General features: G+C 32.2%; 1 protein-coding gene and 1 long non-coding RNA gene across 3 annotated transcripts; both read left to right on the top strand.

Moving 5' to 3' along the window:
* The first annotated feature begins 2,128 nt into the window (after positions 1-2,128).
* Positions 2,129-2,977, top strand: LOC145130090 (uncharacterized). Its single transcript, XM_079064946.1, has one exon. It carries the CDS (start codon positions 2,129-2,131, stop codon positions 2,975-2,977), a length of 849 nt encoding a protein of 282 aa, XP_078921072.1.
* A 6,185-nt stretch (positions 2,978-9,162) lies between these two features.
* LOC145132368 (uncharacterized) lies at positions 9,163-14,662 on the top strand. 2 transcript variants are annotated; one of them, XR_013718052.1, is made up of 5 exons: positions 9,164-10,586; positions 10,784-10,951; positions 12,710-12,790; positions 12,989-14,216; positions 14,449-14,662. It is a non-coding gene; the product is annotated as an uncharacterized LOC145132368 (long non-coding RNA). The 2 variants fall into 2 exon arrangements; XR_013718053.1 differs by lacking the exon at positions 12,710-12,790 and having other exon boundaries at positions 9,163-10,586.
* The last annotated feature ends 6,007 nt before the right edge of the window (positions 14,663-20,669 follow it).

The following is a 20,669-nucleotide window of genomic DNA, read 5'->3' on the forward strand; positions in this document are numbered from 1 at the left end:
CAGTCCAAGGAAACTTCTGGAATAAGGCCCTTATGGCCGAAATTAGGATGAACACATCCTTAATTTCGTCCAAGCCTAGTCCATAAGCCTTCTCAGCCCAATACTCAACCATCACACATTTGACAGTTTAAGTCCCCGTTATTTAATTAATGTCTTTTAGTCACAAAATTGATTCTTAATTAATTCTTGTCTAATACTAATGAAACTATATGATTTATCCTTTAATATATTATTCATATAATATATTAATAAACCATAATAACTTCTCTCTTCATAAATCACCCTGTCAAGTTGCTCTGGTGAAGGCAACCCAAAAGGACCATGCACAACCGGGTCTAGTACTTACCAAATATAGTTACGAGCTTAGACACTAATCCAACAGAGGTTCAGTTGGGAGAGTTAGTCTTTTTCCCAGTTGAACCTCCACCAATGCATGGACTACTATCACAGTCGAGTGATGCATCTAGATGTGAGGGTTATAGAAGCGGAAAGGCAGAATCAGATCGCCCTCTCAGTGGCCCATAGAGTTGAAGAGAGCAACCGACTTTTGGAGGAAAAGGTTGAGCAGATGTTCCGAGCCAGGAACTCATCTGGGGGGTCGCAGTAAGCAAGGTGATGTACTATGATGGTAGCGAAATGGTGATGAAGCGAACAAGAGTTATGTGGTATTGTCAATTTTGGCTAGAACTTAAAATTGGATATGAGTTATTATATAGCTTTATTTATGAACTTTAGGACGTTGTAAGATATATGTATGGTGTGTTATTATTAAAACTTCGACGGTAACGAATGATGTAACATATTTTATGTATGAAATATGATGCAAGTTTTAACTTATTATGACTTGATAAAAAGAAAAGTATGGTGTATTCGATTAAAAGTATTTTATAGACTTATAAATCACTATTCCTTTGTTTTTATTTTTGCCAAAACACCCGTTTAAATAATAGTGCTATAAATGACTAACACAACGACATAAACTTACCGTCTTCTACTAACCATAACAAGAATCAGAAAATGCTGCCAAGGAAGAGTCCCAGATTGAATCTTAAGGGGACCAAAAATTCTAAGCCAAAAACTACCGGCCAATCCAAGAAAACACGTCTTGTGGAAACTCTAGTAGTTGAAACCTCGGAACGAGAGGAACCAAGATCACCCTCACCTGAGGAGGAGCTACCTAAAAGCTTAACAAAATTAGAGCAATTGGTTGCAGAACGCGTCAAGATGGCAATTTGAAACACAAAAACTACACAAAAAGAAACCACAAAGAAGGGTAACAGTGGATCCAGAATTGGTCAGCGTAGCGGTTCCAATCCAGACCCCGACGGATCCCGAAAACCTTGCACCTAGAAATAATTCATGGGCTGCAAGCCAAGAAATCTATATGGAAATGAAGGGGTTGTAGGTGGATCGAGAAGGTCGAAGTTGTGTTTGAAATTTGTTATTGCACTGAAAATAGCAAAGTACGATTCACGGCATGTACCTTTATGGATGGGGCTTTAACATGGTGGAACGATCATGTTAAAACCTTTGGGTGTATCGGTTGCAAACTCAATACCATGGGAAGACATGAAAGCACTGCTAATTGAAGAATATTTTCTAAGGGACGAAGTGCAAATTTTAGAGAATGAGTTGTGGAACCTAAAAATGAAAGGTTCAGATATAAAATCATACACTACTAGGTTCAACGACCTTGCGCTTCTTTGTCCAACCATGTGAGTCTAGAGATCAAGAATGTAGAACACTACCTTTGGGGTTTGGCACCTCAGATAAAAGGAAGGGTCCTCTCATCAAGACCTACTACTTACCACAGTGCAAAATGCCACGCGCTTCAACTGACAAAGAACGAAGTGGAACAAGGAATAATGGTAGCCAAGGTGGAAACCCCAAAGGTTAATAATCACAACAACAAGCGAAAGTTTAATAATGGGAACCAACAACAGCAGAAGAAACAACAAACATAAAAGGTGTATGCAATAGCCCCAACTCCCGTCATGACCCAACAAAAGGTTTATTATGGAAACAAACCAATGTGCAACAAATGCAATCGACATCACTTCGGGAATGTTTTCATTGTTCAAAATGCAACAAGAAAGGCCACATCGCAGGTTATTGCAAAAACCCATCAATGGTAAACATAATTCAGAACAAGAATATTGGAACAAGCTCAGGAGGAGGAAGGACATGTTATGAATGTGGAGAAACGGGGGACTATAGGAATACTTGTCCAAATTTTAAGAAGAAAGATGGTAATGCTCGCGGGAGAGATTTTGTGATTGGGAATACGGATGCAATTCAAGATCCTCGAGTTGTTTCCGATACGTTTCTCATCAATAAGTTATACGCTAGAATATTCTTCGACTCCGGTACTGATAAGAGTTTTGTAACTCCATCTTTTAAAAGGCTATTAAATCACGAGTCTAATAAGTTAGATGTAGCTTATGAAGTAGAATTTGCGAACGACCAGATAGAAAACACCACTAAAATATTAAATAATTGTTGTATAAATCTGAATGATAGATCATTCCCAATAGATCTTATGCCAGTTCCAATAGAAAGTTTTGATATATTTATAGGTATGGATTGGTTGTCGTGTCATCATGTCAAGATTTTATCTTATGAGAAAGCAGTACAGACCATGATTATTTATGGTGATAAGTCAAGGCAAAATTTGAAGCTTATTTCTTGTACTAAAGCCCATAAGTACTTATACAAGAAGTGTTGTGGTTTCTTAGCACACATTGTTAATAAGAATAAAGAAACAAAGGAGATAAAATACATATCTAATGTATGTAAGAATCCTGACGTATTTCCTGAAGATCCACCCGGATTACCACCAACTCGTCAAGTCGAATTTCGAATTGACCTAATTCTAGGAGCAGCACCAGTGGCTAAATCCCCCTACAGATTGGCACCCTCTGAAATGCAAGAGCTTTCAAGTCAACTACATGAACTTCTTGATAAAGGCTTCATTTGACCAAGCTTCTCACCATGGGAGCACAAATCTTATTTGTCAAGAAAAAGGATGGATCTTTCAGGATGTGTATTAATTATCGGGAACTAAACAAGTTAACAATAAAAAATCGTTATCCGCTCCCGAGAATCAATGATCTGTTTGATCAACTCCAGGGATCCAGATACTACTCGAAGATAGATCTAAGATCGGGGTATCACCAACTCAAAGTAATAGAGGAAGATGTTCTGAAGACTGCATTTAGGACTAGGTACGGTCACTACGAATTCCTAGTTATGCCCTTTGGATTAACCAATGCCCCAATAGTATTCATGGATCTCATGAACCGTGTGTGTAAACCATATCTAGATAAGTTTTTGATCATATTCATTGATGATATTTTAATATACTCACGAACTAAACAAGAACACGGCCAACACCTGCAACTAATATTGGAACTACTAAGAAAAGAGAAATTGCATGCAAAATTTTCCAAGTGCGAATTTTAGATATGGAAAGTACATTTTTTAGGGCGTGTGGTGAGTAATAAGGGAATACATGTGGACCTTGCAAAGATCGAAGCAATCAAGAAGTGGGAAGCGCCTAAAACACCAACAAAACTACCTTCTAGGCCTTGATGGCTATTACAGGAGATTCATCAAGAACTTCTCCAAGATAGCTAAGCCTCTCATTGCATTAACCCAGAAGGAAGCAAAGTTCAATTGGGAAGATAAACAGGAAGCTGTATTCCAGAGATTGAAAAACATGTTGTGTAGTGTCCTATCGTATCCCTCCCAGAAGGGACATAAGACTTTATCGTATACTGTGACGCGTCTCACCAAGGATTGGGTTGCGTTTTAATGCAAAGAGAAAACGTGATTGCTTATGCATCTAGACAACTCAAGGTCCACGAAGTGAAATATACGACTCACAAACTTGAGCTAGGAGCAGTAGTCTTCGCCCTGAAAATCTAGAGACATTATTTGTATGGTACCAAATGTACTATTTTTACCAACCACAAAAGTCTTCAACATATTTTTAATCAAAAAGAGCTGAACATGGGACAACGAAGATGGGTGGAACTACTGAATGATTACGAATGTGAAGTTCGTTATCATCCCGACAAGGCAAATGTCGTAGCAGATGCATTAAGTCGCAAGGAACATGTAAAACCACGAAGGGTAAAAGCATTAACTATGACTATCCATTCCAATCTTAATGTACAAATAAGAGAAGCTTAGTTAGAAGCAGTAAAAAGAATAAAATATTACATACAAAGCTTTGAGAGGAATGGATAAACAGTTTGAGATTAAGGAAGACGGTACACGTTATTTCATGAACATGATCTGGACCCTAAACTTTGGTGACATTTGAAACTTAGTTTTGGATGAAGCTCATAAAACAATATATTTTGTGCACCCATGTTCAGACAAGATATACTTAGACTTGAAGAAATTATATTGGTGGCCTAATATGAAAGCGAAGATTGCCACTTATGTGGGCAAGTGCCTAACTTGTTCTAAAGTCAATGTAGAGCATCAAAATCCCTCGGGATTACTCCAACAACCAAAAATTCACGAGTGAAAGTGGGAACAAGTTGCTATGGATTTTATCACAAAAATACCTAAGACCCCTAATGGTTACGACACTATTTGGGTAGTAGTTGATAGATTAACCAAGTCGACCCACTTCTTACCAATCAAGGAAACTAACAAGATAAAGAAACTAACAAGAACTTACCTCAAGGAATTTGCCAGACTTCACGAAGTGCTAATTTTTATAATATCTGACAGAGATAGTAGATTTACTTCAAGGTTCTCACAATCATTACATAAATCCTTGGGAACTCGGTTGGATATGAGCACGACTTATCGTCCACAAACTGATGGTCAAAGTGATAGAACCATTCAAACTTTAAAAGATATGATCCGTTCCTGTGTAATTTTAACTCTTGGGATACCTATTTACCACTCATTGAATTCTCCTATAATAACAACTACCATACCAGCATAAAGGCTCCACCATTTGAGGCTTTATGTGGCCGAAAATGTAGATCTCCATTATGTTGGGCAGAGGTAGGAGATACTCAATTAGCTAGAAATCATATGGGAGATACACTGTGCACAGGTCCTGAAATAATTCACGAGACCACAGAGAAAACTATACGAATAAAAGAAAGACTCAAGGTTGCACGTGATCATCAGAAAAGCTACGTTGACGTAAGACGTAAACCATTGGAATTTCAAGTGGGGATAAAGTTATGCTAAAATTCTCTCCTTGGAAGGGCATTATTTAGCTTGGAAAGCGAGGCAAATTGAACCCGATGTACATAGCACCTTTCGAAATCCTCAATGGAATTGGTCCTGTTGCATACCGATTAAAACTGCCTCAAGATTTAAGCAAAATACACGATGTATTCCATATCTCGAACCTTAAGACGTGTTTGTCTGATGACACTCACGTGATTCCATTCGAAGGAATTCAAATAAACACAATACTCCACTTCGTCAAAGAACCCGTGGAAATCATGGACATAGAAGTTAAACGGTTAAAGAAAAGTCGTAGCACTATCGTTAAAGTGCGCTGAAACTCTCAAAGAGGGCCAAAGTTTTCCCGGAAATGTGAAGATTTAATGAAACAAAAATACCCTCAATTGTTTAAAGACATCTCATCTACAAGTTGAATTTCGGGACGAAATTCTTTTAACGTGGAAAAAATGTAACAATTGGTAAAAATCGGGTCAAGAAGTTGCCGCTCAACCACCAAAGATGTAATTGTACTAGAAACTATTATATGTTTACCGACACTCTAATAAATAAATTAAGTCGTTATTTTAAATAATTGCGATTTAATCCATTTATGCATATGTTTAGACCTAATAATTAATTTCTAGTGTTATAATGTCTTTATCATAAAAAAATCAAATGAAACTGTTAAACCAAAACTTGATTAAAGTGAAACTTTGAAGGATATTTCACGGAGTTCCATGTATATGAATTTATTTCCGGTTACAAACTTGGAATTATCACGAGCACTAGACACACACAAAAGATTTCAAGAAGTTAAACTCATTCGTATGAAAGTAGACGGCGGAGATAACAATAATTATTATAAAATCATGTTTATGTACATATGTGTGAATAATTCATGTATTTTACAAATATGTCACGTAACGTTACAAATACCCAAGTATCTATACGATTAAAAATACTCAAGTATCTATATTTTTATATAAATGTTAAAAATATACATACGTGACATGTATTTTATTAAAAACCCAAATACATGTAGATAAGTGTATGTAGGTTATGAAACTTTATAAAATACACCATATATATATATATATATATATATATATATATATATATATATATATATATATATATATATATATATATATATATATATATATATATATATATATACACACTATGCAAGACTTTAAAAAAAAAAGAGAAGAAGCTAATACATAAATAAAGTACGAAAATTTCTAGCTAAAAATCTCGTATCCTATTTCTTCCTATCACTTATACACATGCACATAGTGCATATCTCACTAAAATATGAAGTACTAGTGAAATTCAAATAAAGTTATAGACCGTACATCAAATTGATCAACTTTATATCTCCCGTATCTCACAAATAAACACTTTCATTTTACACTCTCTCCCTCTAACTCTCGATTTCTCTATCTAGCTTCATAGCCTCACACCAATACACCATGTACTCTCATAATATAAATTGTACAATGAAATATATGGGAAGATAATAAGTACTATCATCAGATCATTCTATATCTCCTAATAGTTGCTTGCATGTTCCTCACAATTATCCCCTCATTTCACGACCCCTCTCTCTTTCTCTCATACAATTTGAGTAACCTCCAAGCATGAGATGAATCTAGATAGATATGTTAGTACAAATTAAATATTGGAGAGATATCAAGAGCACAATAAATATCTAATATGATTTAGTTTTAGAAAACTCTCACTCCGCCTCCCTCGATTACGATCTTCTCTCTTCAACACTCTCTTTCTTTCTTTTCTTTTGCTCTCGGTTCTAGCAAGTCTCGAAGGCAGCAAAGGAGCTGCTGCCCTCCTTTTTGTTTCGTTCCAGCCCTCTACACCTGCATTACACCCCTTGTTTTTGGGCAGAATTCTAGCCAAGTAAGTAGCTTTCACAAACCACTTCTTTTCCTCCTTATTTTCTTGTCAAAACAGAGCCCCTAAATCTTGTGTCCCACTCATTTTCGAGAAAAGAAGAACCACAAAACAGAAACTGTTTTGCAAAGATAAAAGCTGGGAAATATGGACCTTTAGAGTGCTTGATTTCTTCATCTTTTTATTTTCAGAAAAGTCTCAAAGCAAATCTGGCTTTTCCTTGTTCTTTGATCATTAAAGAACCTCTATCATGTAGTAAACTTTGTTATTATTGAACTCCTAACTAAACTATACATAATTATGAACATTTGATTAGCAAAGATTGTCTCAAAGGTGGTGAATCCGGAAAAACGTCTCAAAACCGAAAGGAACAAGACAAGTGAGTCTCCATGGCCCTTTTTACAATTTGAACTTTATTTATGGGGTGAATACACACAAACATATAAAGCTATAAGTTTACCATATAAATATATGGACTTATAACATTTATATAACAAAAAATTTGTATTAATATGACATATATAAAGCTTTATGTCATTTTTGATTCCAAATACGTCATATATAAGTTTGCTTACATAAGTGTCATATTTATACACATACATGTCATTTATAAGGTTATATGTCATATTATGTCACATATATGTTTTGTTTACGTAAATGACATATTTTTCCATACAAGCTTTATGAATACACATGTCATATTTATATGAAAATACGTAATTTAAGCTTTATTATATCACATTATATATATATATATATATATATATATATATATATATATATATATATATATATATATATATATATATATATATATATATATATATAAAATAGGTTATAACCCGTGGAAACCACGGTCAACAAATTAAAAAGAATTTTAATATTTCAAAAACATAATCATTAACCAATGATTTTCAAATAGTTAATAATTTATAATGTTAGGTTGATTCAGATTAATATGTGATATGTTTTGAAGATATAAACGGCTTTCTTTATGTATATATTAATGAAAAAAATTATGATGTTGTATAATGTAAATATAAAACTAAATAGACAAAAAAACAAACACACTAAATCATTGAAATGCAATTGTTATATTTCGAATTAAAATTGAAATATTGTAAGAAACATACATGGACAAATAAAAGTAATTACAGATAAAAATTAAGAATAAAATATGTTTTACTATTAAAAAACAAAAGATATTATAAGAAATAAAATTCTATAGTTTGGTTATATATTTCTAAAACTTATTTATATACAAAAAGTTTTATTTGTAAGTCTATTATTTTTATCTAAAAACAATTTTAATTAATTTTTATTTTGAAGTAAAGCAACATACAATTAAACATGTATAAAAAGTGGTTATTTAGGTTATTTAAGAAACAAACCAACTTTTGATAAAGATTCTATCAAATTATTATTTTGATATTTATTAGTTATATTAAGTTATTATCCGATAAAATAAACAAAATGATGATATTTTATTTAAAAAGGATCAACTACAACGCCCCCTGCTAGTAGAAATTGAAAATTTATAATCTTTAAAACCAATTCAAATAGCAACAACTTGTTATAAATTTCAAAAATGATTAAATGTTTTTCTAAAAAAATAACAATTAGTTAATAAGATATTTGATTATACATTATTAACTTATTATATGTAACATTATATAATATTTATAATTATAAATTTTTTAACAATTAACAAATAATAAAATTGAATTAGTAAATTATAACTTATCTAGTTTTAAAAACTATGGTTATTAATATGTCTATATGTAATCAAAATAGGGAAAATGACCTTTTAGAGTAATAAAATCTTCCACAAGTATTCATTTGGTCACTTTTCTTTTTTTCGTATTCTATTTACCATTTAACTTGTTGTTGTCGTCTTAATATACCATTATGACCGGCTAACATAAGTTTAGCCGGTCAAAATTAATTTTCCGGTTAACCTATGAATTTTCCGGCCAAACATAAAATTTCTGATGAACACTATGAATTTTCTGGGCAATTTGAACACACACACATATCAACAAATCTGAAATCTAGATTTTTTTGTGGTGTGATTCTTAAAATCGATTTCAAAACCAAGGGTTGAAGAACTCACAATAATCTAGATCCAAACCCAAAACTTGAAAATCAAAATCCCTAAAATCTAGGGTTCGTTTATTTCTGGAACTCACGACTCAATAACTGAAGAAATGAAGATCTTAATTTCTTGAAGCTCTTACCTAGAAAACGATTCCAAATGTGTTGTGTTAATCGATTTCAAACCCAAAAACTAAGCTCTTCATCTGTTTTTATTTCTGGAACTCACCACTCAAGAACACAAAGAACCGAAACCTTCGATTTCAAAGGTTGCGTTTCTGGGTTTTCAAGAACAATAAGAAACCGTTCAATCTGTGTAGCTTTTTGGTGGGTATTCTTGAAGTTCGAAGACTTATAAACACACACACACACACTCGTCGATTTCTGGGCTTATTCTTGAAAAACACGAACAAGATGCCATATTTTGCTTGATTTCAGATGAATTAGATGTAAGTGTGTTTTCTTGAAATCATTTTTTTGATCTGAAATCGTTGGGATCTTTGAAGATTTGTGGGCAAACCAAAGTGTTTCTGAACAGGTGAAGATGAAGAACACATAAACATTCCTAAGACAAATTGATTTATTGAACTTGAGAATTTTGATTTCTGGGTTTTGTTGGACACGATGAAAATGAACACTTCTCAGATCCGACACACACTTTCATCCCTTCGCTTTCTGACCTTTAACCCTTCGCTTTCTTGACATTCAATCTCACTGATGAGCACACAAAATCATTTTTTGTGTGTTCTTGAACATGAACCCAGAAATTAAACATTGACAAAGAACATGAAAACTAAAATCGTTCACAGAAACAAATGAACAGATGGAAGTGAGTGTTCTTGAAATCGTTTTTAGATCGGAAATTGTTGCTAAAAGCATTTGGCCGGAAACTCGCCGGAGAAGACTAGACGACCGAAGTGACATACTCGTGGGAAACCTTCAATACCCGGTAATAATGGTATATTTTGAACATCTCTAACAAGATCAATGGTAAATGGAATACAAAAAAAAAATGACCAAACAAATACTTGTGGAAGACTTTATTAACTTAAAAGGTCATTTTCCCATCAAAATATATAAAGAGGAAGAGAAAAAGGGTATTTGTAATAGAGTGTAAGATAAGAAAGTGGGGAGCCAAAGATAAAACAAATTCCTAGTCGCTACTCGCTAGTCGTACTTGAAGGTCGGCTAACAGCAATAGGAGAATCAGGCGGTGCCCCGACATCTGGTTGAGTGCGTGAGTGAAGTTTTAGTGACAATTTCGATGATGTGTTTTTTGCTGTCAAAATCAAGAGACATGAGCAGATGTCGGAAAAAGGAGGGGAGTAGAGATAGAGATGCAAGCAGGTGGCGATTCAGATTTGTCGACAATTCAGACGGTATCCGTCGATGCCTCTCTTTTTTTTTTTTTTTTATTATTATTATTATTATTATTATTGAGCCACTACTTTTCCCAAATGATACTTTAATCTAGGGTTTGCTAATTTCTCAAAATTTTAGAAAATAATTTTCATTTTAGTATACTTTGATGGGTTTGTCATCCTACTCAATTTTTGAAAATGAAACCTGGGATCAGGCAGGGGAGTAGCGACGTATTAAACGGCAGTGACGAATGACGGAGGCAGTGACTACAGAGGCAATATGATTTGTGTGATGGCATCGCGGTTGAGGTTATCATTGTGCTTCTGCTTGATGATCACCGTCACCCTAACTCAAGCTCAAAACACCATCGATACAACTGAAGGTACTACTTCATCTTCTCTATTTTTTTTTTGTGTGTGTGTTTTATATCTAGAGAACTCTTTCTCTCATTTATTCAGATTACAATATGGTTTTCATGTTCGTTCACATTAAGAGATGCTAAAAAAAATTGAATGAATTTGACTACTTTTCTTATTTATCTTTACTAACCTTATGCAATCTTTTTCTTGGTGATTAATAACCAAGAGAATAATAGAAAGAACTATAAGTCGAACATAATTGAGCACTTTAGATTGAACTTGTTTATAGAACATGAATTTTATTTTAATATTTATAAGCTATTTAAAAGGGCAAATCAAACTCAGATGTGTCTTAACCCTTTTGGTCATCAAATTGAGATACTATCCGCATTTTTAGAGCTAGTATGGAGTTTAAGTTAAAAACCATGGTATAAGATTTGTTAAATGGGCACCTCACTGAATTTAGATGCTTACTGTTACAGGTCATTTAGTTATGTTCTATTTTTATTTGGTAGAGTAAAATGTGAAAAAAGTAGTGTAGAGGAAAACACCCCATATATATTCATATATCATTAATAATTGTTTGTACTCTGTACAGTCAATAAAACATACAAAGTCAACTGACTTACGAAGATAAACCACCAAAAAGTAACAAAGTAAAAAATCGCCCAAAGTATTTGTTAATATGTATTCAAAATTGGTCCCTTTGTAAAAAAAACTATATATAATGCCATAAATTATCCATATTTTTACAAGCAGTAAACTATTGAGAAAACAAAAAACAATGTTTATACAAAAATTAGCATCATTCTTTTTGAAAGGCATCAAATAAATACCTATTCATTTCACAGTAAGTGCAGTTCTACAAAGCGATTGAGTAAAGGAACACACCTAATTTGGACATTATTCCCCCAAGCCTATTATCTACATCACCATACATAGTATAATGGTATATTTGTACAGTAAAAGAATGTAGACTGCTATTTAATGCATTTGGAACACTTAAATCATGTTATATCTTGTCACTGGAGGTTTCATAGTTACAAGACATAAATCATTTTAAAGTACATTGTTATATTAGGGTAGAGAAAAAAATGAAAAAAAATCCACTTTACTTGAACAGAACATATAAACAGCAGGAAAAAAAAGTATTGTACTCTATTTAAATGGAACATATATAGAATTGCAGTTTACCCTTTTATTTAAACAGAATATATAAACAAAATTACTTATATACCCTTCTTTAATCTATTACCTCCTTAAAAAACCGAAATTTTCCACACTTTAAGAAATTTATTGTTTTACCAATTCTAGTGTTTGTCACTTTGACTAACCTATTCCTACTTTAATTGTAGTTTTCAATTTGATATAACCAGATTTATGCTATGTGACAAAACTTATAGTCAAACATTAGCTAAAATTACTTATATACCCTTCTTTATTCAGTATTTTTTATTTACGTTCAAAACACACATCCACACACCACATACTTCAGACATTATATTTTTCACAATGTATTCTAGATAAAATAAAATGACTACTTTGAAAAAAAAAAACATAAGAAAAATGCTTATGTAAACTGTGTCTATGTGTGTTTGCGTGTTTTAAATGTGTGTGTATACCTTTCCTTTACCACATACATGTTGAGAGGATGGTACATCATAATCATAACAGAAGAAGAAGAAGAAGAAATAAAATAGATAACAGAATGTAGATCAATAAACATAAACCAGTGACAATTATTTGTTTTATACTAACCGGGTTCAAGTGTTTGAATGCAGATCGTAGTTTGCAGAGATGCAGAAAAATTATTATTGATTGAAAGCTCTATAGTTATATTTATTTATAAGTCAAATGAAAAGGTAAACATATATAATCCAAATCTAAATTTTGAATATTCAAAATCTTTGTGATTTATCTATCATCATGATTGCATTCCTATTATGTTGGAGGTATATTTGGTATAAGATAAGGTAATTGATATATCGGTAGCTAATTTAATGGGGTATAATATCTTTATTCTTTTTTTATGTAGAAAATTAAAACGTTTTTAAATGTAGGTAATATTGGAGCATTAAAACTGATTTGCTGATTAGTAGGAATTATAATGTCAAGTTTTGACTCCAAGGAATGGGCGGGAAAAGCAGGCAAAACATAGTTGTGGCAGTGACACGTGGCAAGATAGTGGATTAAAAAGGTGACACGTAGCTTGCAAAGGATTCTTTTATTAAGAATATATATATATATATATATATATATATATATATATATATATATATATATATAGAGAGAGAGAGAGAGAGAGAGAGAGAGCTAGGTTTACGTATTTAAAGTAATTATCGTGTTATTGTATGAATAAATGTAGGCCAATCATTTCAAAAGGGTAAATATGTAATCTTACATTTAATTAATTATGGTAAATATATAAATCAATTAATATCCCTTTAATTTAGGAATATCAGTTTTAAAACCCAATTTCTAGTATATATCCTCACGTCCGCCTCTTCCCTCTTCTTTTCTATTCATCGTCGCCCCCAACCTTTTCCCTCTCATCTCCCTCTCGTACACACTCCTCTGCCATCGACTCCGGCAGATTCAGGTAAAGGGTAAAGGGTGGCTTGGATTTGTAACCGATCGGTAGTAAGAGGGATGATTGGTTGTGGTGTTGATGGGGTAAACGAAGAGGCACTGTAGCAGCGACGGACGCCGGTGGAAGGGGTCTGCCATTGGTCTCCAGTTAGGTGTCGCGAGCAGCAGCAGTGAAGAAGAAGGGGGTGTTCGGTGGGTTTGCTTCGACGGTGGTTGAACGGTACGTGAACGTGGTTCGATCAGTAGGAAGAAAAGGTTTTCGATGGGGCCAAAGAGAAGGAAAAGGGCCTTGGTCTTGGTGGTGATCGACGAGGTGTGGGGATGGACGCTCAGCGGCGACGGCAGTAGGCGGCTCTGCCACTTCTTTCTTTTTTTCTGGTGAGGTGAGAACGAGAGACAAGGAGGTCGATGGGTACAGGTTTCTTCCTTCTTCTTCTTATTTTGACTGATTTACTGAAGTTTAATCTTAAAATGGGTTTTTTTAATTTGATTTGATTTCAATATATAGAATAGATGTTTGGGTTGATTGTTTGACAGAAATCAAAGAAATTTTGGATGTGTTTAGGTTTATTGTCTAATTCTTTCAAGGTGTAATATTTTTGGTGAATTGGAAATTTGTTCTGTTTGTCTAATTTTTACAGGAAATTGAAAGTTGTTTTGATGCACACCAAGCGCTCGCTAAAATGCTTCAACTGAATGGTATTTCTCCGTTTATAGTATTCTATCAGAAAAGAATGTTTTTTATGATAATCATGAACATATTCTGTTAGAATTACCCGAATTAATATAATTATTGGTAAATGAATTCCAATTCTATCAGAATGGAATCACGAATTCCAATTCTATCAGAATGGAATCACGAATTCCAATTATGTTGGAATGGAATATGGATATTTTCTCACTAATTTATTCATTGGATTTGTTTCCACAGGAGCTGTTGCTTGAAGAACGGACCACGAAATTTGAACGACGCCTCTTACCAACATTATTCTTTTAGAATGTATTAGTGTCTTTGTTAGATTTTAATGTTTTTTTTTCCAGATTTGAAAGTTTTTTAGTTTTATTCTTTAACAATAAATGTAATTCTTAGCAATTGTTACATGTATTCTATAAGAATTAATGTAATTTTTGTTTTAATTCTTCAATTGATGGTTCGAGAATTTTGTTATTCTACAAGAAATTTTTAAAGTCATGATCAAGAAATATGTTTAATAATATTTTTATTATTTTATGGTTCAAGAATATTTTTATCTTTGAACATACTCAAACATATTCTGTCAGAATGTCCGAATTAAAAACCTTATAATTCATAAAATCGAATTTTTAAAATTAATAGAATCTATGATCCCTTAAAATATGCAAATTTCCTTTATTAAATCTATATTAATTGACTAATACTCTTCTAGTTAAATTAGATGGTATTTTTCAATTATATTTATTTCAATAATATATATTAATCGCTTTCTTAAAATAAGTAAAATGGTTGACCCACATTTATGCATACAATAACACAATAATTACTTTGAATATAATAACTTAAGTGTATATATATATATATATATATATATATATATATATATATATATATATATATATATATATATATATCATTTTTTATTTATAATCACAAAATATACGTATAAATCATATTAGGATAAAGTTTCACATAAAATGATTTCTAGTAGTATATATATGTGTTTTAACAATTAAAAGACTATTATTTCGTGAATTATGAAACATTGTTATGATATATCAAAAATAATAGTGTATGAGTATTTATACATCAAGTGAGCATAAAATGAAATATATATTTAAAACAAGAAATATTTTACCGTCTAAATGAGTAAAATATACAGTAAGTTAAAAATTTAAGGTTGTCATATTATGAAATATAAAATTTCAATTACTAGGATATTTGTTTCATATCTAGTAATTTTATAAACTGTCAGTATTATGCACATTATTGATCGTTAAATTGTTAGATTTCATTGATATTGAAATTTGATCATTACTCCAAAGGCAGTAGTTAAATTGTTAGATTTCATTGTATTGAAATCTGATTATTACTCATTATTACTCTAAATCCAGTCGTTATGCTGTCTGAATTTTTCTAGGAAATTTTTTATTAGTTATTATTCAAAATTAAATAAACTTTATAACTAAAAGTCTCCAATGTTGAATAACTAAAGAATTGTGTACAAAAAAAAATACGAGATTTTTATGTGAGTTTACTTTTCATCAAACTAAGAACACAAACTTAGTGAAGACCTTTGTAATAACCGTTAATTCCCAATGAGCGAAAAATGTTGTGTATAGATCTATACAAGTTGACACACCCGTCTGCGGTTGGTAGCTACAACCTTGATCTGACGAGACAAAACGAACGATAATTTCTTATTTTGTCTCATTTCTTTTGACGTTGATGAAGCGTCGTTGGAACTATTTTATATTTAACAGAGACGGATACAAGTCATATAGCTCGGTTATTAAACTCTACATAACCCCGGAATCCATTACCAAAAATACAAATCAAAACTGTATGTATTTACAATATTGTTTAAGTGATAATATTTATTTACATAAAATAAATACTTAGTAGTTTCACTTCACGAAAAATATGTAAATCGTTACTTATGTATTATAAGTAAAATTTACATCGAATCTTATAACGATTCAAGAAAATATGATCATCTAATCTATATTTATTTAGAATTATGAAGTTGAATAACTCTTTGTTTACCGTTCTTATATTTATAAAAATTGCATTTTATAAAACTTTCGGCGTCAAAACCTATGAAACTCACCAACATTTTTGTTGACGTATTTTTAAAATGTGTGTATTCTCAGGTAACTAAGAAGCCGAAGGTAGGACATTGGTGTCATGAAAATTATATTTTCTTACTTTTAAATAATGTTGGCATATTTTTATATCGTTAATGCTTAAAGTTTGTAATGTTTCTGTTTCAAAATTTAAAAGGCTATAATATATACATTAATTATCGTACTTTAAATGTTCAGCATATGTGGTTGACTGTGATCCAATTTATAACATCGCGACCCCGGCATTTCCGCCGTTGGTCGGGGTGTGACATGCGAATACCAAGTGTTGTGCGTGTTCTGCGCCGCACAACCAGAAGTGTTTTTTTAGAAAAAACAAACAACCCCTTAGTCACGAAAGTCTAATAACAACGGGTCTACAACTTAGAGTTTTGGTTTCATTTTGATCAATATGATAGATATGTTATTGCATGTAAATCGGTTTGCATATGTAGCCCAAATATGAAGTTTCTTTACCCTTACATTTACATAGTCGTATAAGGTTACTATTAGGGGTGTTCAAAACCGGATATCCGAAAATTCGGATATCCGAAAATTTCGGATAGTGGATTTTGGTCTCCGAATCCGTATCCGGAATTTCGGATATCCGAAAGTTCGTATACGGATTCGGATAACAAAAACGGATATCCGATAAAAAAAAAAACTTTCTTTTTTGCTTTTATCTACTTCGTATTTTTAATCCATACAAGATATTCAATTTTTTCAACATGAAAATTATAGTCTCCATACGTGCATGATACATATATTAAATAATTTAGATATAAGATATTAAAACGCATGGGTTATATAACACTATAGCATTACGATGGTCAAGTTCTTCTTATTACTTTCATAATGACAATGGTTCAATTTAAACAAAAAGATGGGAACTAACACAAGATAAGTAATTTGTGAAATAAATATTTACTGATAAATTCTAAGTCTATATACTCATTGCATTATGTTAAGTATATATATGAAACTATAGAATCTTACGTGAAGTAATGAAGTACAATTTTATTTTAAATAATATTTTCTATTCATATATCTAACTATTAAGCGAGCATCTTTTGGCATGTAAATAATAGTTATTGTAGAGAAAACGTACATTAAAACTAACTATGTTCCTAATTGTTCCTGTTTAACGTTTAAAAACAATACTATAACTTTTTTCAAAATTAATAAAAATATATTTTTTCGGATATCGGATATCCGAAATATCCGAAAAGCTTTAAAATGACTATCCGTATCCGAATCTGAAAAACCGGATATTCGAAATTTCAAATACATTTTGAATCGGATTTTCGGATTTCTCAGATCGGGTTTTGGGATACGGATATTTTTGAACACCCCTAGTTACTATCAAACAAGAAAAACATAGAGAAAGGATAAAGAAACACTAGGAAAAAAAATTATAGTTTTCAATTTTTTGTTTTGAAAAACCTAGCATTATAGTTGAGTCATTTCCCAAGGATTCAACGGTCTTATCATATTGATTTTCACACAATACCTTCATAACATATGGTCGATGTTTTCAATGGTGGGATAATGTTTTTAGGTGTGGAAGTTAGGATTTCATCTTTGGACGATAATAGTTTTTGTAATAAGTTACAATTTTGGTCCTTATGGTTTATATTTTTCTACATATTCAGTCTTAGTTTTGAAAAATTGTTATCAATAGTCCTTTTGGTTGCAAAATGTATCTGCTTTGGTCTTTTTCGTTGTTACCGTCAAACTCCATCCATTAATTATAGGTAAAATTACTAATTTGCCCATGAACCAAGTTTATATAAGTTATAAAACTATAAGGAATATATATATATATATATATATATATATATATATATATATATATATATATATATATATATATATATATATATATATTGTTGGATTAGTGTCTAAGCCCGTAACTATATTTGGTAAGTACTTGACCCGGTTGTGCATGATCCTTTTTGGTAGCCTTCACCATAGCAACTTGACAGGGTGATTTATGCAGAGAGATAATATATTATTATATTAATATATTATGACAATAATATATTAAAGGAATAACTATATTATTTAATTAATATTAGTCATAGATTAATTAGGAATTAATTTGGTGACTAAAAGAGGTTAATTAAATAAAGGGGGCTGGAACTATCAATTGTGTGATAGTTGGTTTTTGGGCTATGGATCCTTATGGATTATAGGGTGGACGAAATTAAGGTGTATGGACTCCTTAAATTCGTCCAAGCCTTAATCTAGAAGGATCTTTGGATTGCTTAGGGCTTAAGTCATCCAATTAGGGTTTCAAGATGTAACCCTAGGAGCTCAAGTATTTAAAGATCCCAAGGGCTATAGAAATCGGCTACCAGAAACCCTAAGGAGTTCCAAGAGCCGATTTTGTGCCTACATCCTCTCTCTAAGAGCCGATTTTGCTAGTTGGTGTTTGTAAGCCATTAGAGGAGTGACAATTGTGACTCTAAGCTCCAAGAACAAGAAGATTCAAGCAAGCTACAAAAGGTAATCATCTAGATCTGATTTCTTATGTCAAACTTGAATTGTATTCACTAGATCTAAGTTTTGCAAGACTTGGATACATTGCATGTTCAATTAGAGAAACATAGATCCAAGCATTAGGGTTTGCATGTGCACATAGGAAAGTTCTTATGGCTCAAACTTATCAGTGGTATTAGAGCTTTGATTGATTTCTATTGAATTGATGCATTGTTTGATTGTTCTAGATTTGAAAAAATCGTTTTTCTGCCTTCTGACTGACAGACTCGGCGAGTCCTATTGTGGACTCGACGAGTAGGATGAACTCGTCGAGTCCATAAGGGGACTCGGCGAGTCGGAGCGTCTGTCAGAGTGATTTTCGGGATTTCTTGCTGTTTTGCTTGAGGATACTTACCTAAATCGTTTTGGTTCATTAAAATCCGAATTTTATCATCTTTTTGTCAATATCCTCATCAAAACAAAAGATAATTACCAATTGTTTAAATAATAATTTCCTTATTTGATAATAATTGATTATTTGAATTAATTGTTGAATTGTCTTGCAAGTAATATTGACTAGGTCAAATTTAGATAATCATTAAATTAATTGTTTAATTTATATTATTTGCTATTTGATCCTTCATGTTTTGAAAAGTTCAAAACTTGTCCTCAAGTTTTGAAATTTAAGTTTTGTGATTAAAAGTTTTAATTTGAACCATTTAAATTTCAAACCTTAGAATTTTACAAGTTTTAAAATTCAACCTTATACCTATAATATTATAAGATTAATATATATATATATATATATATATATATATATATATAACTTAAATGCTAGTCTTACTGTTAGTAGGTCTCATTCACGAAGCCGGTCTATAAGGGGGTATAAGGTTATGGCCTATAAAATGGTCGTTTAATGGGTGTCCATTCTCACCCACCGCTTACTTGATTGGTGGAGGGTCGTTAGCCGAACGGGTAGGATAGGGCAAACCTTTCCTCATTAAAAGTATAATGAATCTATATAAAGTAACTAAATGTTTTTACAAAATTCTCAATCTTAGTTACTTTAGGCAAAAGTGAATTTGATGCAATTCCATGAAATTACACTTTGTACCCTTGCTAAGACGTTAATGGAGCGTGTGTGGTATATTAGCCTTGGGAGACTAGATCTAGAGTTTGGGGTTGTAAATCTGCCTTAAAACGTCTGAATGAGACTAGAGTCTGGAAGGACTCGACGAGTCAGAGAACTGACTCGACGAGTCAGAGAACTGACTCGACGAGTCAGAGAACTGACTCGACCAGTCAGTTAGGGTTTTCCCCGACGAGTCTGGACATGTGTGACTCGGCGAGTTGATGAGACAACTGGACGAGTTAAGGGGGACTTTTGCGACACTTCTGAGGAATCAAAGGGACTCGACGAGTCACATAGGTGCAACATGGAGTGTTGACTCGAGTGTTGACTTCAGTTGACTGTAAGGTTTGGTCAAGACAGGAAGTATGGAGACCATCACTACAAACAAAACGACGTTTAGTGGCACGGAAAAAGTGCCACTAAAGGTCCCTTTGGTAATCAGCGGCACAAAAAAATAGTGTCACTAAAGACTTTTAGTGGCACTTTTTGATTATGTCGCTGTAGCCTTTCGGGTTTTAGTGGCACTTTTTTTATGCCACTATAACAAGTTTGTTTTTTGTGGCATATTTTTTATGCCACTATATAATTGGTAAAATAAAAACGTTTTTTATGTTTTTAGCAGCACTATTTTTTACCACAAAAAATTTATGTTTGAAATTATTTCCAAATTTTTTATAAATGTAAATAGGATATAAAACAATTAAGATAATAAACGAAAAAAA

Source organism: Lactuca virosa, chromosome 8 (assembly GCF_052849685.1).
Source record: "Lactuca virosa cultivar CGN04683 chromosome 8, Lactuca_virosa_CGN04683_v6, whole genome shotgun sequence".
NCBI classification, from domain to species: Eukaryota; Viridiplantae; Streptophyta; class Magnoliopsida; order Asterales; family Asteraceae; genus Lactuca; species Lactuca virosa.

Bases quoted from the DNA above. Each gene is read 5' to 3' on its own strand.
- LOC145130090 (XM_079064946.1), top strand. From the start codon at position 2,129: ATGGTAAACATAATTCAGAACAAGAATATTGGAACAAGCTCAGGAGGA.